This window comes from Sturnira hondurensis, unplaced genomic scaffold (assembly GCF_014824575.4).
Source record: "Sturnira hondurensis isolate 20B ecotype Veracruz unplaced genomic scaffold, ASM1482457v3 Scaffold0019216, whole genome shotgun sequence".
Classification (NCBI taxonomy): domain Eukaryota; kingdom Metazoa; phylum Chordata; class Mammalia; order Chiroptera; family Phyllostomidae; genus Sturnira; species Sturnira hondurensis.
Window position 1 is genome coordinate 536,527 of NW_028091847.1, and position 13,253 is coordinate 549,779.

The 13,253-nt window shown below is 43.4% G+C and overlaps 1 protein-coding gene across 1 annotated transcript in view; it reads left to right on the forward strand.

Moving 5' to 3' along the window:
* The window catches only part of ETV5 (ETS variant transcription factor 5), a 57,407-nt gene extending 44,955 nt beyond the window's left edge, over positions 1-12,452 (forward strand). Inside the window, exons 10-13 of the mRNA XM_037027532.1 lie at positions 2,827-2,895; positions 3,049-3,218; positions 7,393-7,494; positions 9,949-12,452. Coding sequence (XP_036883427.1) covers positions 2,827-2,895; positions 3,049-3,218; positions 7,393-7,494; positions 9,949-10,170 — 563 coding nt within the window. The 3' untranslated portion in view covers positions 10,171-12,452. The remainder of the gene's footprint in view (positions 1-2,826; positions 2,896-3,048; positions 3,219-7,392; positions 7,495-9,948) is intronic.
* Positions 12,453-13,253: the final 801 nt, after the last annotated feature.

Below are 13,253 nucleotides of genomic sequence, written 5' to 3' on the forward strand. Positions count from 1 at the left end.
CGAGTTTGTGTATTCTTTTCCACCACTCTTTCCCATTATTTCCCCTGCCCCCCCACACAGAGAAATTCATTTCAAAGAGACCTGCATTCTTACTTGCTCTAAATTACTCTTAACATGGTTTTTCTCTCCGTATATAGACTTGACCACAGATGCCAGTGAAACAGTTAGAGAAACAAGTGTTTCTGATTGGTATCTGTGATTACTAAGATAGCCATCCTGCATTAGTGTTCACCTGGAATCTTTGTGTGCTGTTTTGAATCTCTCATTTCTACTCTGCTCCTTGAACAGTTCCTTCCTTCCTGCCACCTTTATTTGAGTGATTAGATAGTTGTGGCCACAACTGATGTAACTCCTGGCTCAAATTCAACTGACTTAAATTTCACTTAAACCAACAGCATCTTCCAGATGTTTTAGAGCACTGCATGTGGCAATAACTAGAAACCACAAAATATATCAAAACGATCCTCATGGGCAGGCCTTTATCTGATTACTCTGAAAACCAAACCTAGAACGTCATCTAGATGTACATTTTTTCCTCTATGTACTATGACTGTATTATCTTTACCTTCCAGGAAGAAAAGCTCTAAAAATAACACGGCAAGTTTAACAGATGTGTGAACCTTGAAGTAGTATACTTATAGTGATAATATGGCCATTCAGACATCATTGGAATTGTCAAAATCCATATGGAAAGTCAGGAAATTTATAGTTTTCTGACAGTAAGGCAAAAAGCATGAAGCATGATGGATTATGTAATTCTTGTTGATATAAAGTATAACAGTTTGTCGTAAAAGTCAGCTTTCTAAATTGGAAAATAAATTTATTATAGGAGACACTGAATCTCTGCCTTTAAATTTAGCATTGTATTCTTAAATCTGTTACTGGAGATAATACATTCTCTCATTTAAACATTTATTGAACACTTATGTACTGAGTGCTATGAGGATACTAAGATATTAGAACATGGTCCTTATCCTCAAGAAATTTAGAACCTATGAGAGAGAATATAACATAAAATCTCACATTATCCAATTAATTTCTTAATATTACAATGTGCAAATAACTATAACTCATTAAGTTCTCACAACTTGATAGTGTAGGGATTATCTTTCCCAGTCATCAAATAAGGAAACTGGAACACAGAGAAGTTAATTAACTTATTCAAAGTCACACAGCTAATCCAGGTCTGGTTCCATGACCCATATTTTTTTTTAAGCCATTCTTTTTTTAATCCTCACTTCAGAGAGAGAAGAAGGGGAGAGAGAGAAACCTCTGTTGGTTGCCCCAGCCAGGGATCCAACCTGCCCAACTAGGGCATGGCCCAGGCTCTTCAATGTTAACACTACACCATGGCTCATTTTTCCCTGCTGTACTGTTTGTATGCACCAGCTGGGATGCAGACTCAGTGAGAGCAAGCACCGGGTCTCTATTTTCTTAGTATCTCCCTCCTTCTAGCCCTGTTCCTAGCAAAAATATTTATTGAATTAAATAATAAATGACAATAAAATATGTGTCCTTTAGGTCGTTAAGCAAACAGAGAGATAGTGCTTGGAGCCGAGGAAACAAAAACAAGTAACTCAAACCTCAGAACAATCTCGGTTTCCTTTAAATTGGGCAGTGTTTTCCCAGTCAGTCCCAAGCCTCTTAAAAATGGTGCTGGTCCTGCCAAGAACTTAATCTGGGCCGATCGTGAAGAAAGAACAGCAGATTGTTTCCTGGCGCCTTTATCTGTGGGTTTTTCAAGTTGTAGCAAAACTCTCTCAAGATTTAATGATAGAGTGTCTTCCCCTACCCGTCCCTGCTGCATACCTGACACACATACACCTGTACTACACAGCCAGGTGAATGGACCAGAGAACTGAGCACAGGGAAGCCTCATTTACCAGATCGGAGCTTCTGGTGCTTTCTTCTGAGGAGTGTGCTGGTGGGGGAGAGTGCACTAGAGTGCTTACACCCGAAGCAGGCTAGACCACAGAGAAGGATGTGGTCCCATCCAGCCTGTCTGTTAACCAGCTTTGATTTGAACTGCTGATCTTGGCAGGGTGCTGGTGACATGTGCTCAGCAGGGAATGCATGTTTAGGGTCTGTGGACTGAGTGTCGAGCCGTCCTTCCTCCTTTACCCCTTCCACGTGTTGCTCTAACTTCCTCTCATTTCTACTTGCATGTGTTGTTGCACCAGTCAGTTCCCCTTTCTCGATCTCTGTTTTGTTGTCTCTATAGTGAATAAGTTTTATTGCTAGAAAGTCTCTTCAGATTCCTTCCACTGTGTCTGGTGATAAGACTCCACTCTGCTTTTAAAGTTACTGTTCATCGCAGACCTCCACATGCCCAAGTCTTTACTCATTTTGGCATTCTGTCTTCTCCAAGCTCTTTAATAATAAAATGAAGTATGTAGGCAGTTTGGTCAAGTTGTAAGAAAGGTTGAAAATGGCAAGACTATGTACAGATCCATGAAATCTATGCAGCTAGGCCAACTGAGACAGATGAGATGTCTTTTCAGGTATAAAGGTCTTAGTCACAGCCACACCGGTCCGTGTAGACATAAGCAAGATGTGAAGGAACTTACTGGTGACTCGGCGCTTCCCTGCGGCCTTAGCTCTAATAGCAGGAATCGATGCCTCTCTGACTGAGGCTCCGGTGATTAGATGGGAGCGCCAAGGCCTAAGTCCTTTCCAAGTCCCCCAAATCCATTCTGGCGTAGATACTGCAGCTAAGAGGGCTTAGGACCCAAAGTGGCAGGATCCCATTTTAGTTCACAAATCCATAGTTTTAGTAGAACACAGCGAGAGTTTGCTAAGCAGCATTCTTTTTAAATCCTCCTTCAGGTTTTTCATACGAAAAAGATCCCCGGTTGTACTTTGATGACACTTGCGTAGTTCCCGAGCGACTGGAAGGTAAGCAGCCCCATCCAGTTTGTTGCGAAGCTGGGTTGGAGATGTCAGAGCACTTCGTCAGTCCTAACGTCAAATTGGCGTTGACTCCGTTTGCCTGAACCACCCAAGAAACTTAAGGCTAAAGTAGTACATATGTCTCTCTGTCCCAAACAGGCAAAGTCAAACAAGAGCCCACCATGTATCGTGAGGGGCCCCCTTACCAGAGGCGAGGCTCCCTTCAGCTGTGGCAGTTCCTGGTCACCCTTCTGGATGACCCCGCCAATGCCCACTTCATTGCCTGGACCGGCCGAGGCATGGAGTTCAAGCTGATAGAACCTGAGGAGGTGAGCGCGGGATGCTGGACTCGCGTGATTATTTTGTTGATGATGATGAGTGTTTAGTTCTCCACTGAGGCTTTTTACTGTACTAAATGTGCTCTTGTCGTTCAGATTCTGGCCTGGCCAATGGCTTGGCAGTGCCCTTCCTGTGAATAGGACAGGTTTCAGACAGTCAGAGTTCGCCACTGTACAATAGAACACATAGTAACGTACCTGCAAAGTCTGGGGTCCTAAAGACTTATATCCAAATATGGTCGGGTGTCCCTTCTGGAAATTCTTTTCCTGGTGTTGTTTCAGTGGTAAACTTGTTTCTGGGTTGGCCCTTGTATGCCATAGCCTACATATGAGGCTACAGAACATAGTTATGACACTGTGGTGATATGTCACAGGATGCAGCTACCCCACCTTGTATTTCAAATGGCTCTAACCTAAAGAAATAAAATTATGAGAGATAGGTTAATCTTATGAGCTCAGATTTTTTTAAGTGTATTATGTCATATCACAGTAATTGAGAGATAACACAAACCTTCATTATTTTTTTCATAGAAAAAAAAACATTGTTGACTTTGTTACTGTTCATTTGCCTAGAACCATTGACAAAAAGGCCCATGGACAGAACCGGAATTCATTTCTTCAGTGGAGAAGACACATCATAGAGTCCCTTTCCTGAATATCACATAACAAAATGAATTACTTTAGGTTCTCAGTTTGACATATACTGAAGGGGTTGATTTTTAATTTCTATTTGATTTACAATCTAGAGAGATTCTAAATGAAAAAGAAATAGCCCTGAAAATCTGACATCTGCTGCCTTTAGTAGCACGTGGTTAGGTTTTAGATATTAAACCAATAGAGCAAAAAGGTATCTTTGGATTATTTGTAATTGAAAGTAGATGTTTGAGCAAGAACCACATTTTTAAATGTTGTTCCATTAATACCAAGGCTCAGGTTAGCACGCTAAGGGGATAAGTTGGTATGAGGGTTAACAGCAGGGGGTGGCAACCTGGCACTTGGTTTGGAAGAAGAAAACGGTCTAAAGTTAAGAGGAGAATATGTGGATTGGAGGCAGTTATAACAGGAGATATGCATATGGTGTTCCTTATCTTGTATCATTCATGAAACTGGAAATGTGTCAACATCCCATATTGTAAACTTTCTGTTAAGCCTCAATCTACCTTCAAAGCCAGAGTTTGGTGCTCTTGTGTTTTTCGAAGCATTTCTTTATAGCTGTCATGTGGAAGCGGAGCCCTGTTTTAGGCTCACAGCCATGCTGGAGAGCCATTGGCCACACATTCTTTTCCTCATAATCTTCTTGGTTTATGTGAGGTTTGCAAAAAGCATGTCGCCTAGGCTCACTGAGGCTTTTTGAAAGTAAATCTGTCATGTGGGCAGCCCTTACTGATTTATCCCGTTTTACAAACAGGAGCTTTTATCGCTTTATTGCCATTGCCTGAGGCCTAAGCACAGGCTGTACAGCTGCAGGTAAACCTGGTTATGACCCTTTGTAAAGCTATTATTGAATCTTCTGCTCTCCTACCAGTGGTAAAGAAAATGATGAACAGATGGCAAAGGGCCCCTGCTTCCTTACTTAATACAGAAACTAATATTAATCCAAAATGCTCATAAATGCCAAGCATCCAAGTCACGTGACAGGCCTGTGGTGGCCTTGAGCCTCCCTCAGCTGAGTGGACGGCTTCGTTTCTTCAGGAAGTACTTCTTTCCACCCCACCTTGAAATCCCCGTGCACCCCATGAACTCTGAATGTGCATTCTCTTCATGCAGGATGGTTCTCTTCCATCTGCACTGTAGCCTCGTTGCGTTTTTCTTCCACTCCACTGCACTCCTCGCGGGCCCTTGTCTTGTTAATGTCAGGAAGATACCAACTCCTTGAAAAAGCTGTAAGAAGTCGTCATTGTGGGGAGCTTGAAGGGTGAAGTGGAGGAGGAAGCTGTTTGGGACGTAATTGTAGGCAGCTGTGTGGCTGAGTAGTGCACTCTGGGTAATTATCCATAATATCCATTACACTGTGCATGGAAATTGTGGTTTTAGAACTGCGTTTTGGCAGGCTCCCTAATCAAATGTCTTTTGATAGTCATCCAGCTTAGCACCCTCTCAATTATGACTGACTCGGCTTTAATCTGGAGCCATTTTCACTGTGAATCTGCATTAATGAATATTTTGGGGGTAGGGTTGTTTGTTGAACATGTGGCAGATAACTGGTGCCATGGGGAGGTGTAAAAGGATGAGCTGCAGAAAGAGCCGCTCCCTGTGCTGTGGCTGCTCTCTCTTAAAAGGAGAGGAAAAGCTATGTGGAATTTTTTTTTTAACTCCTTCAGCCTCCCTCCTCAAGAAGCCTGCTATCAAAGTAACGATTGGACAGAAAGGACTGGTAACAAACCATTGCCTGCTCCCCTCACCCAGCCCTCATTTCCAGCTGCTCTGCAGTTGTGGTGCATTACGCATTATTGTAGAAGGAGCAGCCCCAGTGAGGGCTACTGAATCATAGGGCCCAGGCCCAAGAAGATGAGTCAGTAACTATGGCCACCACAGATGCTTTGAAGGCTGTGCATACACAAAGCCTCGCCAGTAAGCTATTGCATAAGCAAGTGACAGCAGAGAGGGGTTGTGGCTGAAGTGGAAGAATATACAAGAATTGTTTTCTACCACTAAATGTAGTAAAATGGTGAGGCTGGGCTTTTTTTTTTTAAGGGCCCTTGCATCACTTGTGGCTGACAGTAGTTTAAGTACAGTTTCATAGTGTTGTTTTCTTTTGAACAGAGTTGATGGACATGTTGGTTTAGCAGATTTCCCTTTATACCACTATTTGCAGATACAATTTTTGGCTAATTTTGCCTTCTTGGCTATTTCAAAGCTAGAGTTGAATGGGTGTGTTATGGAGAAAGGAGACCCAGGGACATCGTGTGTGCCATAGGGGCAGGAAGTAAACAAATACAAAGTTACTCTTCACACGGTTTCTTGCAAGGCAGAGTAGAGTCATTGCTAGTCAGTTGTTCTAACATAATAGGACGGATGCATTTTTCCTTACTTATCAGATCATTTCTGGTATTTATTAAAGGTCATTTTAGAATCCTGAATGCAGATGTTGTTTTGATTCTGTCCAAATACTTAAAGCAAAATGCAGTTTTATGATCTACTTTCCACTTGCACTCTTCCTTCTTCCCATTCCATATTTCTTTCACATTTGGTTTTTTAAATATCAAAGCAATATAGTTACTCCATTTCTTTAAAAAAAGTTTTCAGAACTGACTTAAAATGTTCAAAACACGATCCCTGGTTCACATACATTTGAGATCTCTAAAAAGACTCACATCTCCAGTGTTGTTCTTTTCATATCTTGACAAGGTCATCTTATAAGTAGGATTTATTTGGGTTGTTAAGATACTTGAGAACAGAAGTTGTTTGGCCGTCCTAATAATTGAGGAAACTGTACTAGGAAGTTTTCTCACTATAAGGCTTCTTGGCCCAAAGCTCCAGTTACTTCCCCCCATCACTGCACCTCAGGCGGACTGGGTGGGTATAATGCACTTCAGAACAGTTTGGGAAACCCTGTTAATTTTTCATTAAGTGGATAATGGTGCTACATGTTTTAATGTCCATTCTGCAAGTCTGCGGGGAGCAGAGGATTGGATAGCAGCAGGCTGAAACGATCTGATTCCCCCGTATTCCATGAGCTGAAATAAGTAAACATCTCCCAGCCCCTCTCCAATCTTATTAGAATTGAACTTTTGCTCTGCTGGCCCATTAGCTACTCACTAGTGTGTTTCTAATATTTCAGGAATGACCGTTCTAATTATTCCTTATTGACTTCTACAGAAACCATAGCACTTAATGGCAGCATGTTAATGGTCTATGGGTATTGGTCAATAATTCATATGTGGAGAAACAGTAGAGAGCCTGCTTCCTCTGGGACGCGAGCCAAGCCCTCTGTTATCTTACGGTACTAGCATTCTTCCACCTCTAGATCTCACCTCTCCACAGTTGTGACTGAATCATCACCTTTGTTGATGTTTAGCCTTGAGGGAATTAAATGCTCTTCCTTCCAGGTCAGGGAAATGGAGCATTGGCCAGAGGAGTCAGGTTACAGAACTGGCTCTCCTGGAACTGGGAGAAAACCACTAGGCCCAAGGAATGAGTTTCCATTGTTTTCCTGTCTCTTCAGGTTGCCCGGCGCTGGGGCATCCAGAAGAACCGGCCAGCCATGAACTACGACAAGCTCAGCCGCTCTCTGCGCTACTACTACGAGAAGGGCATCATGCAGAAGGTGAGCGGTTACGAGACGCTTGGCCCACTCTGACCACTTCCAAAGAAAACGTCAAGGGCTTGTATAATAAGATTGTGTGTAATGGCTGACCGAAGAAAAAGTTTATCCTCATAAGTGATTCTGTGGTAGGAAAAAGTCTTGGAAAAGCAAACTGAAGACGAGAGTCAAATGAGATTTAAGACTAACTTTAATGTTCTTGAATGTATGTGAAAAGAGGTTGTGGGTAGAGCATACCATTGGAAAATTAGGCTCCTTTTCTTTACTTAAACTACCTCTAATTATGAAAATGTCTAGGCAGTTGGGGTCAACTGTTGTATCCATAAAGGCGCTTGTGGGAATCGGCTTGAATATCTCCACTCCCGCAAGAGTTTCACTGAAGTCTTTACCTCTAAACCTCCAAATATGTTGGCTTAATATTCTCAAAAGTGTTAGAGGAGTAAGAAAATCTTCTTTCCCTTTTAGAACCTATAGACTGGAACTCAGGTTGACAACCCAAGGCTTGTAAAATGACGACAGAATCACCTGGTCGAAGGTTGTAGAATAAAGGATAAAGTGTATTTTGAGGAAAACAGTACAAAGTCTTTATTAGAATAGAAGTGAAGAACCACAATCTTTTAAAATTCTATGGATAGGCAAAAGATGGGAATGGCAAATCTTTGATTGGTCGTTGTTAGCCACCTGGGTTAATCTGTACCCAGATTCTGGGATTTGTGTGTGTAGACAGCCTGCGTGGTAGCAGCCGCCACGACACACTTGGCGGAAGCATACGGTTCTTGCTGCTGAGAACATGTCTACAGTAAACCCAGGCTAACCTTTTTCATTAGTAGGTGGTGATGTGACCCCATATTCCTCTTACCACTCTGAAAAATAAACAGCATTTCGTGGATGGTCTTCAGGATAAAATCCAGACTTCTGAGTGCTTTGTGTAGGCTCTAAGTCTGTTTCCAGTCCAGGCACCGTTTAACTCCTGCTTACTCCCTCGTACTTGACCACTTTAATTAGCATAGCTATTGTTCTCTTAATTAATGGAAATTTATTTACCAAAGAATATATACCACATGCATATAAGTGATTGCATACTATACAATGCAAAAAACACCTATTATAGCACCATCCTACTTAAGAACTAGAGCATTTCTAATGCCTTCTGTACCTGGCCGGCTCCTACTTGTTTTCTGTTTCGGGAACCACCTTTTTACTCCAAGAGTCTGAGTTCCCAGGCTGAGTTACGTGTCCCCCCCCTCTGCTCCTGTCTGTCAGCACCTGCCCTCACCTGTACGGCCATTCTTCTCTCTGTATTGTACATTTCTCCACTACTTGTTGCTCCATCCACTGGAGTGTGAGTGCCTTTGGGCAGAATTGGGGGGTTTAACTTCAGGGCCTGCCTGGCACAGGGTTCATAGATACCACAGGATGGGATGTCAGCCTCTTCCCTATATCCCCGCCTTTTTATATGTGTAGTTTAGTGGTTTTTAATGTATTCACAGAGTTGTATAACTAACACCCCAATCAATCTTAACAACATTTTTCACCCCAAAAAGAAATCCCAATTCCTTAGTAGTCACTTCCCATTTTCCCTCAACCCACACCCCCTTTTCCCCACACACCCCCTTCCCCACACAAATGCCTTTTAGTGTTAATATTATCAGGGAGAAACCTAAATTCAGAGAGGGGAGCCATTATCCCTTTACTTTTCTCAACTCCAGCTCCAATCTGAGGGAATGTAACCAAGACACAATAGCTTGAACTGACAGCAATGAGCTAGTTCCCAGGTTTTCTGAGGAACTAGAAGAGGGCTTTATTTCTGAGATGAAAACAAGCAGAGATGGGAAGGGACTGGAATAAGGCTTGGGTGGGTTCAAATCCCAATACTCCCATTTATTAGTTGTGTGCTTTGGGGAAAGTCACTTCACCTCCCAAAGTCTCTGTTTCCAATACAAACGTAGATAATAATCCCCGCTCTAATCTTGCCATCTAATGTATGTGAGAATGATCCAGAAAAAAATAATGTGCAATCCAATGTAAGGGATTATTGTTACATGTGTATGACCTGTGAGTAAATGAAAACTAAGTAGAAGGTAAATGGCAGCGTGCCAATGTGGGGCAGGACTTAGAAAAGCTATAGGCCCACACCCTCTGTCTTGGAAAGGGAAAACTGAGGTTTACAGAGGTTGGAGACTTATTAATGACTGATCTAAGACTGGAAGTTACCCCTTCTGGCTTCTGATCTAGTACTATTTCCACTATGTCATCCTGCCTTGCTCTTCCACCTGTGAACTGACTCTTGAGGTGGGGAACCAGAGATTTAATGTAAAGCTGTGGCTTAGAAAAACTATATAGGGACGGCTGAGTGTATGTGTCTGCCACATTGTGACTCATTTGAATCATTGTTCTTCCCTTAGTCCCCACCATGCCCCACCAGCTGGGCCTTAGCAGGTGTGTTTTCTCTCTCAGGTGGCCGGGGAGCGATACGTCTACAAATTTGTCTGTGACCCGGATGCCCTTTTCTCCATGGCCTTCCCTGACAACCAGCGTCCGTTCCTGAAAGCAGAGTCCGAGTGCCACCTCAACGAGGAGGACACCCTGCCACTGACCCACTTTGAAGACAGCCCTGCTTACCTCCTGGACACGGATCGCTGCAGCAGCCTGCCCTATGCTGAAGGCTTTGCTTACTAAGTGTCCGAGTGGCTGAGCGGCCAAACCCTAGAGCTAGCAGTTCCCATTCAAGCAAATGAGGGCAGTGGTTTTGTTTGTGTTTTTGGCTGTTTTTAAAGCTTGCCCTTTGAGTATTATCTGGAGAACTCAAGCTGTCTCTGGATTGGCACCCTTAAAGACAGATACCTTGGCTGGGGAGTGGGAACAGGGAAGGGCAGAAAAACCACCAAACAGGTGGTGCCTCAGCTCTGATCCTGACAAGGTTTCTGGGAAGAGACTGCAGTGGAGCCTCCTTCCCATGGACTATTGTGCAAAGCAATACCTTGTTCAGGTTAGTACCCACAAACCGGGACGAGTGTGAGACAATCTGTTTTGATCATGGACTGCAAAATGCCTTTACATGGAAGGGCTCTGATTTGCACAATGTATTGAAAAAGAAATCACCAACCCATAGGAGAATAGGTAGGCTAGGTTGGGAAGGCTTAAACCGTGAAGGGTTAAAAATATATCTTAAAATTCAGAGAGCTTGCCTAGCTCAATCTGAAATGTTTCCCCTTGGTCTAGAAAGAAGGGGGAGGGCCAGAACAGCTGTTCCCCCTCCATGGTTCTCAAATAAGAAACCATTGCTACTCTTGGGAACCTTCTGGCCATGTGTCACCAAGGAGAACAAGCCCCTTTTTCCTCCCAGTCACATGGCTGTGTGTTGATGGCTTTAATTTTAGGAGAAGGCTGATTAACATTTTTGACAGTATTTTGTTTTGCTTTGATTCAGGGGATTGTTTTGTTTTGGTGGTTGTTTTGGAAAAACAGTTTATAAACTGATTTTTGTAGTTTTGGTATTTAAAGTGAAAAAAATAAACCTTTTGGTAACTGCACTGCGTCCCTTAGATGGGGTAGTGCCGATTTATGAAGACGCTGCAGCTTGAAAGGGGCTTGGTGGCGCTCCCCCTTAGCCGTGCACAAGCCCACTTACTGCCTGGTTTGTGCTTTCTGCACCAGACAGCCTGACAGAACGTTTGCACCTGAGTTGTACATTTTTGAGGTGTGTGGGGCAGCCTGGACACACCACTCAGATTCTGTGTGTATAGTCCCATGGTCCTTAGTACTCCCTCCCTGGAAAGCAAATGTACATAATACATGTCATGCCCATTTGAAACCTGGTCACCTGGTGGGAACCCTGGTTATGACTGATGACAATTCCCATTTCATCAGTTTGTTTTGTTTTCCTTTTCCTTGAATTCTTGGACTTGAAACCCTGCATAGGATTCAATAGGGTTTGAGACTTACGTGTGACACTGACAGGTAAAACAATGCTAGCATTTTAGTTTCCTGCCACGTTAAACAAACAACAGAAAAAGCTTATCTGATTGCTGTATTATATTGAAGAAGTTTTAAACAACCCAGCTAAAGCTATGTGAGAGTCGAGCTCCAAGTAGAGGAAAAATCCCTTGTAACACGTGGCAGTCCCTCTCGGCCCGCTCTGTCGTTGGCACCCTGCGCTCCCAGCGACACCCAGCATGGGAAGGACACTGTGCTGCTCTTCCCGAGGGAAGGACACTGCTGGCTGGGCGAGGGCACAGCGTGTGCTTTGAATGGTCTTTCTGTTGATGGAGCGTTCCGTAGTGTCAAATGGTGCCCCTTCTGACCAGCAGCACATTTGTGAAGAGGTTTTCTGCATAAGGGGAGTATTTTATAGCTATGGAAACAAAAGTTTTCCTCTGTTGGAAGCTAATTAGCCCACAAAGGTGTTGAACCTACAGCTTGGGCCTTAATTAGCACTGTACTCTGATCAAAGGACTCTTTTTTTCAAACCATATTTATAGCTTCCTAACCTACAGTATAGTCTATACATAGATGCATATTTTATCCCCAGCTGGCTAGAGAGTTATTTGTTGTAAATGCTGTATAGGATTTGTTTTTCCTTTCTTTATTTACCCTGGTTTGGGTTTTGAGGTGTTTTTTTTAATGGATTTACGCTACATTACCAAGAATGAAAATAATAACCCTCGTAGCCTGAGCTCCCCCTCCCTGCTGAAACTACTTGGCCTGTGCTGTCACGGGACGTAGGATGGAGGCGTCACTGCTGCATTCCCATCGGACTCACGCACCCCCTGGATGGTTTTATTTTCCTGTGTGTTTGTTTTGTTTCGCTTCTTTTCCAGAGTGTGGAAAGTCGACAGTGCAGAAAGGCTTTCACCTGCCAGTTGATCTGAAATCCTTCACCCTGCGCAGGGCCGTATGCATCCTGCCAAGCTGCATTATATTCTGTACTGTGTACAATAAAGAAGTTTGCTTTCAGTTTACCAAGTGCCCCAGACATGCCTCTTTCTTGCCCTCAGTAGAGTGATTTTAAAGCAAGCAGAAGCCACCTGGCTTTCCTTCTCTTTCTCTGTTTCTCTCACTGTCTCTCGACTGTTGAGCCTTAACCAGGGACTGAGTAGTTGAGGGAATCGTTACCTAGGATAGAGAGCACAGTTGCTCTTTGGGCTCACAGCTCTTAAAAACTCTGGCTGAGAATTTGATCCAAAGGAGTGGAGGTAGAGAGGTTCTCTTCCCAGCCAGTGGTGAGCTGAGATCACCCCGTCCCTTGGAGCCCACCTACTAACCAATACTTACTAAGTTTTTTGAAGCATAGCTCGCGTTGGGCTCTGGGTTGTGTGAAAAGATTATTGACTAGGATAGGACTTGGGATTCCAGAACAATTCTAGCTCAGCTTCTTATATGGATGGATACTTTGAAAAGCAGTAGAAGTTTAAGTACTTAAAAATTTTACAAATAGGCCCTGGCTGGTGTGGCTCAGTAGACTGAGCGCCAGACTGAGGCAAAAGGTCTCCAGTTCAGTTCCCAGTCAGGGCATACACCTGGGTTGCAGGCCAGGTCCCCAGTAGGGGGCGCACGAGGAGGCAACCACCCTGATGTTTCTCTCCCTCTCTGTCCCCTCTCTCTAAAAATAAAGGTTTTTAAAAATTTACAAATAGTTGGTCCCTTGAGAATAGCAGCAGGAAAACTAAGGAAGATCTTGCCTATTTGGTTTTTTCCAAACACAAAGCAGTGAAAATCTTGCAAATTTGTCTTCTCGTGGGTTCACTTGGGGAAATTCTGGA